Here is a 22,150-nt window from a genome sequence, read left to right as displayed (position 1 = left end):
TTGAACTTCTTATATTTACGAGGAATTTAATTTAAACTAAAATGCGAATACATGTTACATGAATTTCGCTATCTCATGTTTTAACTCCTATAAAACTTCTTTATTACTTAAAATTTTTAACTGCTTTCTTCTATTAAAAAAAAAAAAAAAAGCTACTTTACTGACAAATTTAAAATTTTTTTGCTCTTAACTTTTATCTAGGAAAAACTGTTATTAACTTCTGGTACTTATCTTCCTCAAAAAAAAAAAAAAAAAAACTTCTGGTACTTATCCTCTATCATTTATCTTCAAAAATAACTTTGATACGTAACTGGTTTTTTTTAATTTTTTTTATTGTGTCTCAACTAATCACAAAATTTGGCCAATGTAGCAGTGAATCATAAAAGACCAAACTTCAGTTTTCTCTACTTTATCGTCACTCTCACATGGCTAGTATGATCTCTCTTTCGTTGAAGGTTTTTTTTTTTTTTTTTTTTTTTTTTTTTTTTAATTTTAATTTTTTGTGTTATAAAATTTTTCCATGATATTCACATAAGTGTTATTCCAAATTTCCAATCTCTCCTTTTTTGTGCTTCTCTATTTCTCCACCCAAACCCCAAAGGGTGTTTTTGCATTTTGATCATAAAACAAAACAAAAATAGAAAAAAGACACACATGAGGTGAGCATTTGACATGAAGTAGTGTTCCAATCCTTAACCAAATTATTCTACTTCCTACCCATGAGACATTCCAAAAATTCTATGCATCAATAATGTAGTGAATGAAACTTGGGCCCTCTAACCTCCTTCCAAGTTTATGGCACATTTTTTTTTTTTTTTTTGGGATAGGATATGATATATCTTTTAAGTCTATTGAATCTATTATTTAGTATCCTGAAGAAACATATATTATATGATTTAAACTTATAATGTGGTGGCTCCACGATTATTGCTTTTTAACCCCTTTTTTTTTTTTGTGCTTTTTAACTCTTTTGAAACTTTTTGTCCGGTATTCATAGTTCCATACCTTATTTGATCAATTTGACTGCTTCAAAGCCGTGTCTATGACTAAAATATTGGAGTATTAAGAGAAGTATTTCTCCTTCATTTATGGTCTGTCCGTAAATCACGACTGTGTGACGACAAGCCAATAAGTGAAACTATGACCCTCAGCTTCTACTTATCACTCAGAAAAGAAAAGTCCAACATTCTGGCTTCACTAATACGTAATAAATAAAAGTATAACTTGAAAAAAAAAATGAAAAAAAAACATGAATTAAAATTTAGCTGGGTAACTTATTCGGAAAAGGAAAGGAACAAGTTATTATTATCCAACATGCAAAAAGCTTCTCAAAGAGAAAGAAGGAAAAAAAAAAAAAAAAAAAATTCTTACTATCGAAAGTGATGTAGTTATGGTAGAACGTGACTTGTTACTATTTAGGGTGACTATATAAAGAATTGAAATTAAAAAAATGTAAGGACTCGATTTATAACGATCCCCAAAATCGTATTGGGTTCGAATGCTAAAGGTTCAAACAATAAATTTGTAGAGCGTGGATATAAAAGAACTAGATTAACTTCAAAAGAAAAACGATTAAACTTAACGTTTCTTAGATGGATTAACACAAATATTACAATCAATTTCTCCTTTAATCAAGCTAAGTTCTTATTTCATAAGGTTTTCCTCTAAGCGTCACTTGTTTAGAAGTTCCGATCCCCTTTTCTCAATGCATTTTTCCATGTTATATACTGCCCTCTTGGTGTTATCTTCACCACACAAGTGTAGGTTGGGTTCGGGAGATCCAACACCTTCTGAAACCTCCAACTAGCAGCTGTAAGGCTGCTTCATCACTGTTCAGGCATCACCTCTACATTAATGCGGTCAGAGAGTTGGTTGAGAGGCAATTAATGCGGAGGCAGCAGTTGTTCAAGATATTTGTTTACCTTTTATTTCTTACCCTTGGTCCCATATCCCACCTTTAGTGGTAATGTAGCTCTGAAGTGTGTTGTAACAATATGGCGTTCAGGTCGTCCTTGGACACATAATGCCTAGAAGGATTTTGTCCTCGGACGAATACTGAACTCACCTCACGTGATATCTACTCTTCTTTTCATTTGGTTACCCTTATAACCTGATATAGACCTTCTCGGACAGTTTTACGTCCTCGGATGGGCCATAGGCCCAGTTAACACGGTTTTAATAATTATTGATTAACCGGCCCCCACAAAAAAAAAAAAAAAAGTTATCATAGTTAGCATTATATATTTTTTATATATTAAAAAAAAGGATATAAATGACATTTTACATGATTTTTAAAAAATATATATATAACAATAAAAAAATGATATTCCATAAAAAAAATCTGTGAAGTTAGTAGCACTAGTACAATTTATGCAATACTAATGTATAATAAATTACTAGCATCTAAGCACGCGCTCATGCATGCTCAAAAGCTTTTCTATTTTTTTGGTAAAAATTAATAATTTGCATCAATTATAATTTGAGATTACTACATTTTTCAATCACAAAAATACTTAGGGGTGTGATGAAAAATTATTTCACCTGCAAACGCATTCTACTCATCATTAGGGTTGTCCATGGGTTGGGTTTATGCCCAACTTGGACTCGACCCGACATTATCAGGTGGGGAAGATTTCAACCTGCAACCAACCTGAATGAAGTTTCAGATCAACCGAGTCAAGTTGTATTGGCTTTCGGGTGTGAATCGGTCGGTTTCAGGTTTTCCGATATTGCTGGATTTTGGCCGAAATCTAGCTAGATCTAAGCCGGATATAACGAGATTTGACTGATATTCCTTCAGATCTATGGAAATTTGGCCGAGATCTAACGAGATTTGGCCGAGTTAGAGTCGGGCTTACCGGAGTTTTGGCTGAGTTTGAGTAGATCTGGGCTAGATTTGCTGAATTTAAGCATATCTGAGTGAGAAAGAGGGTAGATCTTGGCCGGATTTCCGATGTCAAATCCAGTCGTGACGGGTCAGTTCCAGTCAGGTTGGTCGGTTTTGTCGGGTCTCCAGTTTGCATCGACACCTCTACTCATCACACTCCTAGGTATTTTGTGATTGAAAAATGTAGTAATCTCAAATTATAATTGATGCAAATTATTAACTTTTACCTAGAATAAGAGAGAAAAACACAAATGATCATCCTAAAATCAAATTACAATAGCAGTACTGTCTAAACAAAACTTACGAAAACCACTGCCACTTTATTTCTTTCTTCGTCAACAAAACTACAAAGCTTAAAGTATAATTAAAAAAGTTCAAAATGGCTCCAAATGTTTTTAGGACACAAAATAGAACTTCCATAGCAACAATTCATCAAAATTTATCAGTCTTTCACATACTTCAAATAAACAAGAAAAAAGAATAAAGATTCTAACTTGCATTAAGTCATAGGAAATTACAATTTAGGGTTTAAATTACAAAGAAAACCAACCACAACTACAACTAATTAAAACTTAAACCAAACCTAGAAACCCATATGTTTGATACTACCACACCTTCTTCTTGAGGGCATAAAATGTCCATGGTTGTGACAGTCTTACCCCTATATTCTGTGTAAGCTAGGATGTCCCAAATCACATTCTCCAAAATGATTTTGAGGACGCCACCTAAGATATAATTTGCGCTAGCGCCACTCTAAATATACGAATGACATATTTCATGGTCCCCTAAATGTTATTGCGAAGGACATTACAAATATCGTTTGCCTCCTCTTTTCATAAATCCCTTGTCTCGCTCTAGACGGCCGTTCATTCTCAATTAATTACAATGTAAATCTAAAACACGGAGAGAAACCCAAAAAAAAAAAAAAAATTAAATAATTAGAGAAGCACAAAAAAGGAGAGATTGGAAATTTGGAATAAAACTTACGTGAATATCATGGAAAACTTTTATAACACAAAAAAATTAAAATTAAAAAGAAAATTAAAACCTTCAACGAATGAGAGATCATACCAACCATGCGAGAGTGACGATGAAGTCAGAGAAAACCGAAGTTTGGCCTTTTATGCTTCTCTACTACATTGGCCAAATTTTGTGATTATTTAGGACCAAAAAAAAACCAAAACCAAAACCAGATATGTATCGGAAGTTATTTTTGAGAGATAAACGGTAGAGGATAAGTATCAGAAGTTAATAACAGTTTTTCTTAGATAGAAGTTAAGAGCAATTAAAAATTTTTAATTTGTGAGTAAAGTAGTTAATTTTTTTTTTTTTTTTTTTTTTAAGAAAGCAGTTAAAATTTTTAAATTTGTTAGTAAAGCAGTTTTATAGGAGTTAAAACGTGGGATGGTGAAATTCGTGAAACATGTATTTGCATTTGAGTTTAAATTAAATTCCTCGTAAATATAAGAAGTTCAAATTATTTTTATACCCTCAATTATTTATTTGTTTGAATTAAATATTAGGAGTGTTAAAGAGAATTAAAAGATCAGGTAACTAACCTTTTGAATCCTCTTACATGGCGTTTGGTATGAGAGAATCCACATTACTTCTGACATCCAGATTCCTGGGAATGTGATTCCTTGCAATTTGGATGCCTAAGAATGTAACTATTCCTTAAGTTTGGTTTCATTGGGAATCTAATAAGATTCCTAAGAATGTGAGATGATAATATTTGGTTTATTCCCAGGAATCTTAAATGAATTATTTATTTTTCCCATTCTATCCTTAGACTTAAATGTGAACTACCAAGTCCTTTAAAAAAAAAAAAAAAAAAATCTTCGTCTAAATAAATAATGAAAAACAAAATATAAACTATAAATTATGACAAATTCATTAAAATTGCAGTCTAACATTTTTTACTAAAGAGATTGGAAAAGGTGCAGGTGGAATCGTATACAAAGGGGTGTTGTCTAACAGTCGAGTTGCAGCAATCAAATGTCTCAATGAAGCCAACCAAGGAGAAGGTGAATTTCTAGTAGAAGTAAGCATCATTGGGAGGATTAACCACATGAACTTAATAAAGATGTGGGGCTATTGTGCAGAGGGAAAGCACAGGCTTTTGGTGTACGAGTACATGGAGCATGGTTCTTTAGCGAAAAACCTCTCAGCTAAGACACTTAATTAGGAGAAGAGATTCAAAATTGCCATGGGCACTACGAAAGGCCTAGCCTATTTGCATGAGGATTGCTTGGAATGGATTTTACATTGCGATGTAAAGCCTCATAATATACTTTTGGACTCGACTTGTCAACTAAAGGTGGCAGATTTTGGCTTGTAAAAGCTACAAAATAGAGGTGTTCTTAAGAATTCAAGCTTTTCAAAGATGAGAGGAACCCGTGGTTATATGGCTCCAGAGTGGGTTTTCAATCTACCTATCACCTCCAAAGTGGATGTTTATAGCTATGGGATTGTTGTGCTAGAAATGGTGACCAGAAAGGGACCATCAAGGAGTGTCCATGCTATAGATGATGGTGGGGAGGCAGAGCACAAAAGGCTGGTTACGTGGGTGAGAGAAAATATGAAGAAAGCGGCTGCAAATATTTCCTCACTTGAAAACATCATTGATCCAATGTTGGAAGGTAAATATGATATGGGCGAGATGGAAGCTTTGGTTCAGGTTGCTCTACAATGCATAGAAGAAGATAAAGATGCAAGACCTACCATGAGTTGCTAAACCATATGGGAAAGCAATAGGCACTATCACCCACGGAATAAAAGCCAGCAGAGAAGTTGCCATTTGGTGATACTAGAATATTTGGTTTCTCTACAGATAGGGATGTGCCTTTACTCATAACGACCAATGCTGAAGATATAAGTGGAAAAGAAAATGCCAAAGAGAGTAGAAGGAACAAGACTAGCAAACCCATGATTGAAAGCTCAAACTAGTGATGGACTTCGACAAGGCAAGACCATAATTATTTATAAAAGTGAGTTGCCAGTGCGATGCACGGATAACGTTATAATATTTTATGTAAGATGGTTTTAGAGAATATTGTACATATATTATAGTATACTTGTTATTGAATTTCGTTAGTAATGAGTTAATCATAAGAAGAAACAATTATAAATTGCACACACATATCCATTATAATTATTCAGTTCATATAATGAGAAATATAAAAACAACTTTGGAGAAATATTGTAGAATAAAAATTTTTGATAAGCATATTGTAGAATAAAAGTTGATATAAAATGTGTCTTTGTCTTTGTCCTTAATTCAAAAACAAAATATGCATCTCAAGCACCCACAATCAGTCACATCTTTTACGAAACCCACAAATTTACAACGTTTGACCTTAATATCAAAATTACTGCAATCACTCAATATAAAATGCAAGAGGTGTTGATATATGAAAGAGTAGAAGTGTAAGAGGTGAAAATGGTGAATTGAAATGAAAAAAAAAAAAAATTGTGTGTATGTGTGAGGGAGGAAAAGTGTTGATACATTGAGTCAAAAGATACAAAGTATATTTACCTTTTAGGCAAAAATGCAAAACTGATCCTCTAACTTTCAGTCTTTTTCATTTCAGTCCTCTAACTTTCAGTTTTGTCATTTCAGTCCTTTAACTTTCAATTCTTGTCAATTTAGTATTCCGTTAAACTTCAGTTATGTCCTGCCATTAATTGAGCCAAAACGACGTCGTTTTGATTTTTTTAAAATAAATTTCGAAATTTAAAGAAAAAAAAAAGATATTAAATTTAAAAAAAAAAAAACTAACTAAGGAATCATTCCACACCCCAATCACTGAAAAAAGCTTGTAAATTTCTTACGCACAAGTAACAATAATAATAATCAAAATCAAATTAATCCCACCCAAGTTTTTGACGAATCTTCCTCTTCTAATTATGATCTCAAAGCTATTCCTGGTAAAGCTTTGTATAGTCAACCCCCCCCCCCCATCTTCTCCAATGGCCATCGCAGTAGCCGTCGTGCGCCCCCTTGTCACTGCTCAATCCCTCGAAGATGACATGGCCACCGATACCATCACCACCGTCGCTTTGCCCGATGTCATGAAAGCCTCCATCCGACCCGACATCGTCAACTTCGTCCACGCCCAGATCTCCAACAACAAGTGCCAACCCTACGCCGTGTCCAAGAAGGCTGGACACCAGACCTCCGCCGAGTCCTGGGGTACTGGACCCACCATGTCCCGTATCCCCCGTGTCCTTGGTGGTGGTACCCACCATGCTGGTCAGGGAGCCTTCGGAAACATGTGTCGCGGTGGTCGCATGTTCGCTCCTACCAAGATCTGGCACCGTTGGCATAGGAGGGTCAACGTGAACCAGAAACGATACGCCATCGTTTCGGCCATTGCTGCTTCCGCCATCCCATCTCTTGTTCATGCTCACGGTCATAGAATCGAGTATGTTCCTAAGTTCCCACTCGTTATCAGTGACTCGGCTGAGATGATTCCTCAGTTTCTTTTTTCTTTTCTTTTTTAATATCAGTTTTTTTTTTAATTTTCTTTAAATTCCAAAATTTACTTTTTTAAAAAAAAGTCAAAAATCATTTTGGCTCAATTAACGACAGGATATAACTGGAGTTTAACGAAATACCAAATTGACAACAATTGAAAGTTAGAGAACTGAAATGAAAAAGACTGAAAGTTAGAAGGTCAGTTTTGCATTTTTGCCTACTTTTTAATTAGAAAAGTCTTGAAATATTGAATCAAATAAAACAAAATTTTAATATTTAATTTATTCTTATCTCTGATGTGGTACTTGAGAATATTTCAATTTTCTTTGCCAAGAATGTGCCACTTGATAGAACCTCATAATTTCATGCATGAAATCTCTGCTTTTATATATATACCAGCCACGAACTTGCGCGTTGCACGTGATAATTATTTTTATAGTGGTTTTATTAAAAAAAAATTTACAGTTTAAACTAATTTAATTATTTATTATGTGAGTTGCAGTTAGTTCAACTGGTAAAATTTTTGATGGTTGAATAAGAGATCTGGAATTCAATCCCCGCCTACACCAAAAAATGATTGGTATCTTGGTCTAATGATAAAGAACTATCATCAGGAGCAGACACCATAGGTTGAAACTCTCTCAAAATTTTATTTATTTATTTATTATAGGAACAATCATAAATATAATATAGGAAAAGTCATAAATTATAAATATAAATTTAATCGTACTAAAATGAAAACAATACAATTTTTCTCAGAAATTCAAAAGGTAAGTTAATGAAAATATTTATTTTTTAATAAAAGTTATTTATAACTGTAAGGGCACAAACAGACCTACGACCCAAGAATGACCAAAGAGTGGCCCAATGAGCCCACCACAATGAATTTGTTAGAGAATGGATAGGGTATTAACTACTTAATGAGCTAAAGTTAATCACAATGAGAAGAAACGCCAAATAAATGACTAGGATCACACAATTATGAAGAAAAAAGGGATCCTTGGTTTAACCTGAGGAAGATATTTTATATATAAGTCTTGCTTTCTCTTTTCCACAAGTATTTTTCTTCTTCCTTCCCAAAGTCCTCCACCCTCTTTCTCTTTTTAGATCCCCCACCATGAGGATTTTCATTTTCCTTTTATATTTACACATAAATTATCTTAATCCTACACTTGGAGGGCTGAGATTCCATTGACAGGACTTCTGTCTCATCCAGAACATACTAGTAAGCTTCTGCCTTGCAATTTGAGTTATGCCACCACTATTCATGGTAGTTTCCTCATTAATGCGGCCAGAGGAGTAGTTGTCTTGCATTTAATGCGAAGGGGATAGCTTCCACACCCTTCTCCTTTCACCCTCCTCGTAACCCGTGCTAAATCTACTTTCTTCCCTCTGTGATATTTTAACTTTATGAGCCTCCTATGGTTATTGCTCATCCCCAAGGTCAACAAGTGTTTGTCTCGTGGTTGTCCAGTGCTCGTCCCCAAAGTCCAAGGTGCATCCTCAGAAATCATCTTAGCAACCCACTCAAATGAGATTAGGAATCCTCGTCCACACAATAACATTTTGTGAATCATTAAAAAGAATATAAAATTTGAAAATTATTCTTTCAGTTTTAAACAAACTTTCTCAAACCTTACTTTTTCTGTCTACAATCCAAAACACCGAAAAACATAACTAAAAAAATTAATAAAACTTAACAATGATTAATTGGACCAATTAGGAAAACAATTTGTTGTTGATAATCTATTAAGGTTATTTTCTTTGCAGAAACTATAATTTTGTCCACCCAAAACATATTATCAAAGAAAGAATTATTAGCAAAATCTAAGAATTAAATTTCTATATAAGCATTGTTATAATAATAATAATAATAATAATAAAATTTCAAAAGCTAAAATTTGTCACCCATCCAATTATTTTTGTTTGGCTAAGTTTTGCTTTTTCTCTAAATAAATGACATTATAGAGTACTTCTAATACAACTATTAAGAGTACTTTTTCCACCACAAAGGATTAAAAAATAAACAAAAATTAGTAAAGTTTCATAGTTTAACATCTAAATTGACCACTATAAAAAATCAAGTTATGTAATAAAATAAATACCAAATTATCCAAATCATGCTATGTAATAGAATAATATTATATTTTTATATGCTATATTTAATTCTTTATAACGCAATAGGATAACATTTAACAAAAAAAAAAAAAAAACAACAACACAACAACAATTTAAAAAACAAAACTAAATTGCATTAACTCAAAGTAGAGTTTTAAAGAATATAAAAAATTATCAACCTAAAGTAGAGATGTAAGAAAAAAAAAAATTCACCAAAAAATTGAGAGAGAGAGAGAGAGAGAGAGAGGATTTTTTTTTTTTTTTTTTTTTTTTAGTGAGGGAAAACTATACATAGAATGGAAGAGGTAATGACAAATAAGAAGAGACAAAAATAAAGGAAGATGAAGGGAAATAGAAATAACGATATTAATGTAGAGAGTAGTGGGTAGTGAGGAGATGAAAAGATAGGAAACGGAGAAAGGTTGGAGAAGCAGTTGGGAAATGAAAAGGTAAGGGAGAGAGAAAGGTTGGAGAATTGTTAATATTAAAATATATTTATATATATTCAAAACGATTATAATAAAATTGGAAAGAAAAAAAAATAATGATATAAACGCTAATATAACTTAATTAGAACATAATAATAATAAATACTATACTTCAGTTTATATATAAAAAGCTGGCCAAGACTTATTCATACTGAATTTTTTATTTTATTTTTTCCTTTTAAAATCTGATGTAGAGCGTAGACTGGAGTACAATGGTCAAAGTTCATAGGGTGCAACTTTCTTGCACTTAAGGATCCGTTTGAATACAACTTATTTTACTGAAAACTGAAAACACTGTAATAAAATAATTTTTAAATATGTGAAAAATTACTGTTCACTCTGTTTTTTACTGTTCATAAGTCTAAAATCACTGTTCATGGACAATGAACAATGCCAGATGCACGTCTAGGATAATAATAATAATAATAAAAAAAAAAAAGCTGAAAACACGAAAAGAAGCAAAACGTGGCCGTGGAAGTAAATCCAAACCCACACTAAAAATAAACAATAAAAAATAAAAACACTTTTATTGCTTTTTGGCCGATGAGATGTTTTGACCTTCAACTCAACTTTGAGTCTAAATTCGTAGAAAATTAAAACTCACTTTAGACCAAGGGGCATTCACATTGTTTAGCAAAAAAAAGCATTCACATTGACTTGTTTAGAATAAGAGATTATTTTCTAGTTAATCACTTTTAAAAACACACGCCATTTGATTTTTTATTCTATATTCTATTTCATTAAAATAATTTTTTATTAGTATTTCTTCCACTTTTCAAAACACATTCACATTTTTTCAAAAAATATATAATTAAGAGTTTAAGAAATGAACCATGTTCTTTTACAATATTTGACAAAAAAAGCATGCATTCACATTGACTTGTTTAGAATAAGAGATTATTTTCTAGTTAATCACTTTTAAAAACACACGCCATTTGATTTTTTATAATATATTCTATTTCATTAAAATAATTTTTTATTAGTATTTCTTCCACTTTTCAAAACACATTCACATTTTTTCAAAAAATAAATAATTAAGAGTTTAAGAAATGAACCATGTTCTTTTACAATATTTGACATCATGCTCTTAAGGTTTTAAAAAAAAAAACAGTTATAAGGAGTTAAATTGTGATTTCTCTCAACAATTTTTCCCTCACAATAATATGTGGGTTTTTTTTTTTTTTTTTAAAAAAAATTTAAGGGTGGGCTGCTGAATTAAAAATTCGCCTAATTCTAATTAAACTTAGACCTGGAAATGACTTACGTACTAATTAAGTTCAAATAGACCAGAGTCTTGTCTTGATCTGGTAGTGGGGAACAAGATAAGTTGAGATGCCTCCCATGATTCATTACATCTGCTTGATTGAAGTGTGGAAAAGATACGTACAAAGATAAGATCTATCTTCTTCTTCATTTTTTTATTATTTTTTTTCTTTTCTAATTTAATCATTTCTATTGAAAGTTCTAAGCTATTGCTGTTGTGACTTTGCACTGTTATTCAACCAAGAGTACCGAACGTGTTTTACGTCTGAACGTCCTAATGTGGATTATTTGACAGGTAAATTAGACATAAAAGAATAAAGATGGATATGGATGTTGAAGATTGTGATTTTGAGCTCTCTCTCTCAATGTAAAAAAGTCTACTACTATCGTAGTTTTTTTTTTTTTTTTTTTAATCATTAAAGTAGAGGATTGTCATCATTTCAACCAAAAAAAAAAAAGTTGAGGATTTTATTATCTGTTAAAAACAAGCCTCACTTGGATTGCCACATTTGAATTTCATAACAATTTTTTGTTCTTTTAAATAATAAAATTATTTATTTTAAATAAAAACCTCCAATTTATTTTCTCATTGTTTCTATTACATGGCGTGTAGTGTTTCTGTTTGATTTTTTTTTTAAAAAAAAACCATGTTTACCAAAAATAAAAATAAAAAATAAATAAAAAACCATATTTGTTAGTTAGATGAGTTAGGGTGTTTTATTTTTAGGTTTAATTACACTTTAGGTCCTCAAGCTTTACCTCATATTTCAAAATGGTCCACAACCTTTCAAATATTTCATTTTAGTCCTTAACTTTTTCTTTGTGTCAAATAGGTCCTTATTGTTTGTTGATGGGTTAGTGAGAAATGGGTTTGAATGGGTCTGATTTTGTGATTAAATTTCTTAATATTAAATTTGATGCTACATTACTTAAAATTTGCCACATCATACCTCTATTAGTAATTTAGCCATTGAGGGGACCAATATAAATATTCTTGAGGATTTGTTTGACTGTATGAATACTCTTGCGGAAAGAAATGTTAAAGCTTAATTGGTGGGAACAAACATAAGGTTAAGAAAAACTTGTTCATGGCCAATGATGAAAAATATGCTTATGATCAAATTAGAGAGGAGCGATATATTTTTTTGGGTTGTTCATCATTTTTGTTTGATGTTTTTGGGTTGTTTATCATGTTTATCCAGCTTGTGTTTGATTTTTCTAATTCTTCAATTTTTTTTTTCTATTTAGATCTATTATTGTAGTTCTATTTTTATTTTATCTGTTAATGAAATTTTTAAAATTTTAGAGCATTTAATTTTATGTTTCATAAATTTTAAAATCTATTTAATTTATATGAAATTATGAAAAAGGTGTAATCAAAATTTTATGTTTCATAATTTTAATCTTTCAAACTAAAAAAAAAAAAAAAAAATTGATTACCAAAAATTAATTTTTGGTAATCAATTTTTTTTCTTTGTTGGTGGTTTTTGGCTATAGTGGCATTTTAAAACATTACTATAGCCTAATTATAAAATAAAAAATTTGGCCTATAGTAGCGTTTTACAAACGCCATTATAAGGTACGAACGTATAGTGGCGTTTTTGTAAAACACCACTATAGGTCTATAGTCATGGTACGATAGTGATGTTTGTAACCGCCATCTGCCAATTAGGCCTCGTCAATGGGCCGGGCCGGGCCAGCCTGACCCGTTTTTACTTGGCCCATGAGTCTAATGGGCTAGGCTTAACGGGCTGTTGACTAGTCAATGGGCTGGGTTGGGCCGGGCTGGATGGAAAAACCCTAGCCCATGGCCCTATCCATGGGCAATGCCCATTTGGGCTTTAGTGGGCTGGGCTAGTGAAGTGAGTTTAATGGGCTAGCCATGGGCATTTTTAATAGGTCTTCAATGGGGTTATAAAAATTTAACCAAAAAAATTATAATTATATATTATTACAAACTATCAAATTGAACAATTAAATTTACTAAAAAGATTCTATTAAAAAAAATACTAAGACATACCTCTTAAAAAGGTACTAAAATAAGATTAATTAACTTTTATTGATAAGAATAAATAAGTACATTGAATTAAATATCAACTCTTAAAGGAAATATTTGAAGAATAAAATATCAATTCTTAAAGGAAATATATGAAGAATCAAATATCAACTCATTAAGGAAAGAATTTCTTCCAACCAACGGTAAGATTTTTTTTTTTTTAAAGGAATTTCTTCTATAATTGTAACTTGTAAGGAAAGAATTGGAATTTATCAAAGGAAAGAATGACTTTCTTTCTAGAGGCACAGAGGTAGGGCAACAGTCATCTTAGTAACTTTGTTTTAAAAATCAAAGCTACTAGACTAATACCAAAATATATATTTATTATGCATATTGTATCACAATCATTCCAAGTATTTAGTGGTTAGGTGTGTGGTCTTAAAGTTTTTCTAATGTCTAAAGTTCAATCCCTCACCCACCCAACCCCCAAATTATTTTGTTATACATTTTGGGCAATGAGTCAGGCTAATGGGTCGGGTTACTGGGCTGGCCCACCGGGCGCCCATGGGTAAAGAAACCAACCCATAGCCTGTCCCATTGGGCTACTGGGCTGCCCACGAGCTTCAATATTACCGAGCTTGGCTGCCCATTAACCTGGTGGGCTAGCGCACTACTGGGCCAGCCCATGGGTCATGGGCTATTTGATGACCCTTACTGCCAATATAGAAAATGCTACTATAGCCCAAATGGGCCTATAGTGGCATTTCATGAATGCCACTATAGGTACAGTTTTTGTAGTGTGGTGTAATTTTGTCATATATAAAGTAAGATTATTGGTCGAAAATTTTAGACTAAGGAATTATAATAATGAACTCTACCTTCAACCATCAATTGAAAAAAATCTTGAAGTGGTTGAAAAAGATTAAGACTTGCAACAAGTTGTTGAATTAAAACTTGAAGATAATACTCTTCAAGAAGTTGATGAAGAGATCAAAGAAAAGAAGCTGGGTTGATAGAGGAAAATGGTGGAAATCATGAGATGGAAATTATTACCTAGTTGTTTTGCTAAAGATGGCTACACAATTTGTTGATTTTCTTGAAATAGAAAATTATGATTTTGTCTTCAATCCTTTGTTAATTGATGTTGCAAACAAATTGAAAGCCAATGAAAGTATCTCAAGAGTACAAGATTCAGAACCAAATCAAGTTATTGAAGTATCTTTTTATTTGGAGTGGAATATTCGAATTTCTATAGAAAAACTCGAGGTCAAGTTTCATTCAAGTGGAGGGGTATGATGTAGGACAAGATGAGAGATTAAATTTTATCATTTGTTAATTTTTGAATTTTTACATAATTTTCATTCTTTTAGCATTTAGGATTTTATTTCCTTGATTTTAGGTGTTTTTAAGTTTTCCTAGTCAAATTAGGATACTACGACGGCAAGGTATCAATTAGGATCAATTTAGGAATATTTTTAATAGATAGGATAGAAATGTAATCTATGAGTTTCACTCCATAGTGTTTGTTATTTATCATCAGACCTAAGGTACCAATTAGTTTCCCAAGATCTTTTATTTGATGTTAAAAAACTTTACGAGTTGAGCTAATTGAAATCAATATTACTGATTTTATTTATTTATTTAAATCTATTTTTGGATTACATTCTATCGAGCAATGAATCTCTAAAACGTGTAGATTTAAGTATAGGTGCATCTATTTGTTGATTCACATTTATTGGAAGCCTCTTATGGCACTAGCCAACCTACCAGGCCATAAACGGTAAACCATTAAACCCTTGAAACAGACCTTCTAATTTGTTGATGGGCATGGGCTTGGAGTTGTTCAGCAGTCTCAGGCCTAACCTTGTCGATGTTTAATGGTTGAACAGAAGGTCTAGAGGTAGAGTCTAGACTATGTAACCTTATTAAGGGGCTGGGCTTTTTAAACAAATTAGAATTCAATTTGTTGGAAAATATATGGTAAAGCTCAGCTTCCTTTCCACTTTGAAAGAAGATTAGAAATTAAAAAAATCTAACTCAGTCCTAGGCTGCTTAAAACTCATTACAACTATAGCTTATGTGGTCCCTGAAAATCCAATCTTAAAATTCTAGCACCCTCCTTGCTCAAGGCCTGCATGTACAAATTTGAACATACAATGGCAGGTGTAACTCGAAGCCCAATTGATATAGCTGGGTGGTTGATGGTTCACAAAATTTTAATGCGGAACAGACTAAAGTCTAATTCTATGAGGATCGTTTGTAAAAAGGTGGGATAAGAATATCCAATTAACTTTTCTCATATCCGATTTAAAACCAAAAATTAAGGAAGATTTAGCTCCATTTAACATAATTCTTGACGAGAAGCATATAAATGGTCGTCCATTACTTGCAAACCATCCATTACAGTGACGAGTAAGGGTATGGACGAGCGTGTGTGCATTAACTCCAAGCAGCAATCAATGACCGAGCAATGAATAGCACAAAACCGTTACCAGCGTCCAATAATGCAGAATTAAGGACCAATTACAAAAAGAAAACGTTGGAGTTTAATTTGCAATCATTAAGCATTGATTACCCAGTTGCAACATAACAGTATACTGAGTATTAACTTAAGGCTATATAGCCAAGAAAAATAGGTAAAAGGACATGAACACACAATTGCTACAAAAATTACAATTTTTCTAGAGAGAATTAGCTAACTTAAGCATCGGAGAGTCTTTGGCAAGCCTCAAACCGGTGCCCTTATCTGTTGAGTGCTTTCTGTGATACAGGTTTTACAGGTCATCCATCATACTGATGAGACAAATTCCTGCTTCATCAATTTGGCACCGTCTGTGAGGAAAAATTGTCAATAAGCCGTTGAATTCTCTATTGACTAAGCTCCTTAAGACCAATGGACTCAACTTAGACCACATTGTTAGATCCAGTGGTAATGGCCCAATAGATTCAAGCACTCACTGCTAACGTGCAAGAATTGATGAAACAGAACGAAGAATTGAAGCGGAAGGCGCGCCCTAGGACTTCGACTATATCGCAGTCTCAACGCAATCACAATGACAATGATGACGAGGCCCATAGTCTAGAGAATAACAGAAGGGATACTTCAAAAAACATACTATGCAGTCAACTCATGGTAGTGACCAAATGAAAAACATGAGAAAGGAGTTGGATGAGGTCAAGAACACCATGAAGGGGAAGACAACAATAAACCTGGATGGTATGATTAAGAGGAGCAATTCACCCTTCACAGCTAGTGTTCTAGAGTGCCCCTTGCCTCCCAAATTTCGTCTCCCTCAACTAAAGGTCTACAATGGCACTAAGGACCCTCTGGACCACATAGAAGCGTTCAAAACAATTCTGAGCCTCCAGCAGACCCTAGATGAAGTTATTTGCAGGACATTCCCAACAACCCTTAGGGGAGTAACACGGGTATGGTTCAGTAAACTACCTGCAACGTCCATTGCAAACTTTGACCAGTTGAGTGACTCCTTCATCTGTCACTTCATTGGAGGTCAATGCCATAAGAGACCCAGTTCCTATCTGCTAACTGTGAAACAACAGGAAGGAGAGACCTTGAGGGAATATGTGAAGCGATTTAACAAAGTAGTCCTAGAAATTGATGAGGCTGACGAGCGGGTGATAATAACAACCTTCCAGGCTGGGCTGATCAACCCTGACCTCGTTTTCTCCCTAGGGAAAACTCCTCCGACCTCGATGATGGATCTGCTGTTTAAAGCGCAAAAATACATGAATAGGGAAGACGCGCTAACGGCAAAAGGACTGACAGGCAAACAAAAGAAAGACGAAGGTGCAAAGTCCCAAAGCAAAAAGAAGGAGCGTAAAGATAATCTTACGGAGGCTAAGACTAGAAAAAGTAGCTTGGAGGCATCATGGAAGAAGAAGTTGAATTTCACCCCTTTGATAATGCCTGTAGACAAGATTCTTATGCGGATAAAGGATGACCCTACCTTGAAATGGCCTAAACCACTGAGCTCGTCCTCAAAGCGAAGAGATCCAAAGAAGTACTGCCACTTCCATAAGGACCATGGATATTATACAAACAAATGTTGGGATTTGAAAGAACAGATAGAGGAGTTGATCCCAAGGGGAAGCTCCAAAAGTTTGTTAAAAGAGACTATCAAGCTCGCTAGCGAATAGAGGAGAAACCCATTAACAACCAAAGAGAGGAAAATCGGGACAATCTCAAACCCATCGTGGGAAAGATAAGAATGATCACTGGGGGACCAATCGTTGAAGGATCATACAAGTCCCTAAGGAAAGCAGTTCAGAGGCAAGTGAATAGCGTCCATGTCAAGCACCCAATGGCAAAATATCGTCGCACTGGGAATGATGACATTATCTTCTCCGAGCAAGATGTGAATAGGGTCAGGCAACCCCATGATGATCACCTAGTCATTATGCTAACCATTGAAGGGTTCAACACCCGAAGAGTGTTAATGGATAATGGAAGCTCGACAGATGTAATGTACATGATGGCTTTCCAGCAGATGAAGTTGGATCCAAAACACCTTAAGCCTTTCGGATCTCCAATGGTCAGCTTCAGCGGAGACCATGTTTATCCAAAGGGCATCATTTCATTACATATTACACCAGGGACCTACCCCGCTCAAGTGATGAGGATGTTAGACTTCTTGATCGTCAACTGCCCTTCGTCTTACAATGTGATTCTTGGACGACCAACCCTTAATCGCCTTAAGGCAGTGACTTCCACATATTGCTTGAAAGTGAAATTCCCGACCCCTTACAGAACTGGAGAAATCACAAGGGACTAACTTTTAACTCGGGAATGTTACCAGGCAATCTTGGTGTCTAGGGAAAATCACACTTGGATGGTAGAAGAAGAAACTCCTAAACCCATGGAGGGGGCAGAAAATGTTGTGCTAGTAGAAGGAGACCTATCCAAAACCACCAAGGTAGGAAAAGAGCTTCAACAGACTTTGAAGGACGAATTGGTGAAGTTTTTGAAAAAGAACTTGGATGTCTTTGCATGGAGCCACGAGGACATGCCAAGGATCGACAGACGAGTGATAGAACATAGTCTTAACGTCGACCCAACAAAGAAGCCCGTTCAATAGAAGAAATGAGTATTCGCTCCAAAGTGGAACAAAGCAATCATGGAAGAGGTGGAAAACTTTTAACTGCTGGATTCATTAGGGAAGTCTACTATCCAAAATGGCTTACAAACGTTGTTATGGTAAAGAATTCCAATGGAAAATGGAGAATGTGTGTGGACTTCACTGATTTGAACAATGCATGTCCCAAAGACAATTTTCCCCTTCCTAGAACTGACAGCTTGTTGATTCAACGGCTAGCCATAAACTACTAACCTTCATGAATGCTTTTTCAGGTTATAACCAAATCCTATTGAAGGAAGAAAATCAGGAGAAAACTGCATTCGTCACTAGCCAGGGCCTGTATTGCTACAAAGTTAAGCCGTTCGAACTACAAAACGCAGGTGTCACCTATCAAAGATTGGTGAATCAGATGTTCAGTAAGTAGATAGGGAGGAATATGGAAGTCTATGTAGACAATATGCTCGTAAAAAGCAGGGAAGCTAAAACCAATCTTGCAGACCTTCAAGAGGCGTTCAATACTTTGAAAAGGTATAGAATGAAGCTTAACCCTGTGAAGTGCCTTTTTGGAGTCTTATTAAGAAAATTCCTAGGCTTCATGGTATCTCAGCGAGGAATTGAGGTGAATCCAGAGAAGGTCAAAGTCATACTTGACATGGTTTCTCCTAAGACAGTCAAGGAAATGCAAAGACTAACGGGGTGAGTAGTAGCCTTAAACAAGTTTGTCTTGAAGGCCACTAACAAGTGTCTTCCTTTCTTTAAAGTTCTTAAACAGGCTTTTTAGTGGACAGACGAGTGTGAGGTAGCCTTTCAGAGCCTCAAGGAGTATCTGGCCAAGCCTCCATTACTAAGCCCGTCAGTAGAAGGGGAAGATCTGTTTTTATATTTGGCTGTATCATAAACAGCCGTCAATTCTGCTTTGATTTGCGAGGAATCCAAGATACAAAGACCAGTGTATTACACAAGTTCAGCTTTTTAGGGTGCTAAAGCAAAGTATCCATGCGTGGAGAAGATGGCCTTCTCATTAATCGTGGCTTTGAGAAAGCTTCGTCCATACTTCCAGGCTCATACCATTGTAGTTATGACAAACTAATCAATCCAAAAAGCAATGAGCAAATCAGATGCTACAGGTTGTATGGTCCAATGGGCAGTTGAACTAACCCAGTTTGACATTAAGTACAGACCAAGAACAGCTAGGGGTGTCCAACCAGACTTGATACTCGACCAAACCGCCAAACCTGGCCGACCCAGCTCGAAAACCGACCGACCCAACGCCGATGATGGTCAGTGATGGGTCTTCGCCCCCAAAACTCGATTCCAACAAGTCAAATGACGAGTTTGAGCATAAAAACCAAGATCTCAACCGATTCGACCAGATGTTCACTAGAAAATTAGTTGTTCTCCACCGATGGATGTGTTTCGCTGGTCGAAATCTCCAATTAGTCGAGATCCGGTGAGATCTCATCAAGATTCGGCCTATTCTCTCCGAGATCCACCGAGATCTCACTGAGATCTGGCCAAATCTCGATAGATCGGCCCAATCTCAATCAAATTTGGTAGTTTTCGGCAAAATCTGGCATAGTTTCGAAATTTTCAACTCCGACCGAGGACCAACTGGTATTTGAGGAGGTTCGACCACCCGAACCAATTCCGTTCACTGGTTGGCGGTGGGTCCAGAAATGAAAGAACCAAAGTTATCAGGTCAATTCCGGGTTAGGCATAAACTCGACCCAGACCGACCCGTGGACAAGCCTAAGAACAGCAATCAAGGCACAAGCTTTAGCGGATTTCATTGTAGAATTCACTCTTCCGGACCCTAATCAAGAAATAGAATATTGGATAGCTTGCTCAAATGGCTTGTCTGTCACAAGACTTTGAGGCGTCGGTGTCATAATGACCTCGCCAAAGAATGACGTGCTTAAGTATGGGGTTTAACTCCAGTTTCCAGCAACAAACAATGAGGCAGAGTATAAGACAGTCCTTGCCAACTTGAGGGTTGCAAGAGCCTTAGGAGTAAGGAATTTGAGATTGAAGACTGATTCTAAGCTGATTGTTGGGCAAATAACAAACAAATATGAAGCAGAGGAGGAAAGGATGAAGAAATACCTACAGCTGACAAGCCAGCTCATTGACTAGTTTGACGATGTCAAACTCGAGCTAATCCCAAGGAAAGAAAATTCAGCTACTGATGAGGTTGCTAGGCTTGCATCAACTGAAGATGCTTCAGCAACATTAGGCTTGCTCATGGAAGTTCAGACAATCCCCAGTCAGAAACCAAGCAACTGGATGGTATCTTACATCAGAGATGACTAACTCCCATCTGACTCGTCAGAGGCGAAGAAGGTCAGAGTCCGAGCAGCAAGGTTCACTATTTTGAACGGAGAACTCTACAAAAGAGGATTCTCAATGTCGTACCTAAAATGCTTGACCCTTGACGAAGCAACGTATGTGCTACAAGAAATACACGAAGGTGTGTATGGTAACCACTCCAAACCTCGATCTTTGGTGGGAAAGACGGTAAGGGCAGGCTACTTTTGGCCAACTATGCGGAAGGACGCAGCTGAACTTGTGAAGAAATGCGATAAGTATCAGCGGTTCGGCAACGTGCAACATTTACATGGGGAATTACTGACGAGCATCTCCTCACCATAGCCATTCTCCACGTGGGGTATAGATATCGTCAGTCCGCTCCCTTTGGGAAAGAGGCAAGTGAAGTTCCTGCTTGTAGCCATTGATTACTTCACCAAGTAGGTCGAAGCAGAACCACTAGCGGCAATCACCAAAGAGAAGATATAAACCTTCGCCTAGAAGAACATTGTCTGTAGGTTTAGGATCCCTAGGACAATCATATCTGATAATGGTTGTCGGGTACATTTTTGTGACAAGGGTCGAAAATGCAAAAATGGCTCAAATCTCCCCTTGGGTTCTTTAGAAGTGTTTATTTATGGAGAATCAAGCCCAAAATTTACAATATATAGAAAACAAAGGCTAATGTTGCTTTGACAAGAGAGAATCAAAATGCTAATAACAAAAGTGCAGAAAAAGCATAAAAACATAACAGGTCTGAAACTTCGACCCACAGTCATCGAGAAGAGGAAATTGAGAAAGGTTGTGAGGAAGAGAGGGAAGGTTCCCCTGTACCCATATTTCCACCCCTAAGGTTCAAAATTGTGAGAATGCTTCCTGGCTCAGTGGGTTTTGGCTCTCAAGTTTCAGCTCTATGGAGAAAACGTGGTTCAACAAGTTTGAAATTTCGGCCCACAATCACCGAGAAGAGGAAATTGAGAAAGGTTGTGAGGAAGAGAGGGAAGGTTCCCTTGTATCCATACTTCTACCCCTAAGGTTCAAAGTTGTGAGAATGTTGACTAGCCCAAAATTCACAATGTATAGAAAACAAAGGCTAATGGTGTTTTGACAAGAGAGAATCAAAATGCTAATAACAAAAGTGCAGAAAAAGCATAAAAACATAACAGGTCTGAAACTTCGACCCACAGTCATCGAGAAGAGGAAATTGAGAAAGGTTGTGAGGAAGAGAGGGAAGGTTCCCCTATACCCATATTTCCACCCCTAAGGTTCAGAATTGTGAGAATGTTTCCTGGTTCAGTGAGTTTTGGCTCTCAAGTTTCAGCTCTATGGAGAAAACGTGGTTCAACAAGTCTGAAATTTCGGCCCACAATCACTGAGAAGAGGAAATTGAGAAAGGTTGTGAGGAAGAGAGGGAAGGTTCCCTTATATCCATACTTCTACTCCTAAGATTCAAAATTGTGAGAATGTTGACTAGCTGAATGGGCTTTTGCTCTGAAGTTTTAGGTATGTGTGTAGAACATG

At 35.4% G+C, this 22,150-nt stretch overlaps 2 protein-coding genes and 1 pseudogene across 2 annotated transcripts; all 3 read left to right on the top strand.

Moving 5' to 3' along the window:
• The first annotated feature begins 4,463 nt into the window (after positions 1-4,463).
• LOC115957875 lies at positions 4,464-5,621 on the top strand (annotated as a pseudogene).
• Positions 5,622-6,856: 1,235 nt separating this feature from the next.
• LOC115957866 (60S ribosomal protein L4-like) lies at positions 6,857-7,390 on the top strand. The gene has a single exon (XM_031076208.1). The coding sequence runs from the start codon at positions 6,857-6,859 to the stop codon at positions 7,388-7,390; it is 534 nt and encodes a 177-aa protein (XP_030932068.1).
• An 8,992-nt stretch (positions 7,391-16,382) lies between these two features.
• Positions 16,383-17,387, top strand: LOC115957856. Its single transcript, XM_031076197.1, has one exon. The coding sequence runs from the start codon at positions 16,383-16,385 to the stop codon at positions 17,385-17,387; it is 1,005 nt and encodes a 334-aa protein (XP_030932057.1).
• Positions 17,388-22,150: the final 4,763 nt, after the last annotated feature.

This window comes from Quercus lobata, chromosome 2 (assembly GCF_001633185.2).
Source record: "Quercus lobata isolate SW786 chromosome 2, ValleyOak3.0 Primary Assembly, whole genome shotgun sequence".
Taxonomy (NCBI): Eukaryota; Viridiplantae; Streptophyta; class Magnoliopsida; order Fagales; family Fagaceae; genus Quercus; species Quercus lobata.
Note: the sequence above shows the minus strand (reverse complement) of the source record. Positions and strands in the feature narration are given on the sequence as shown.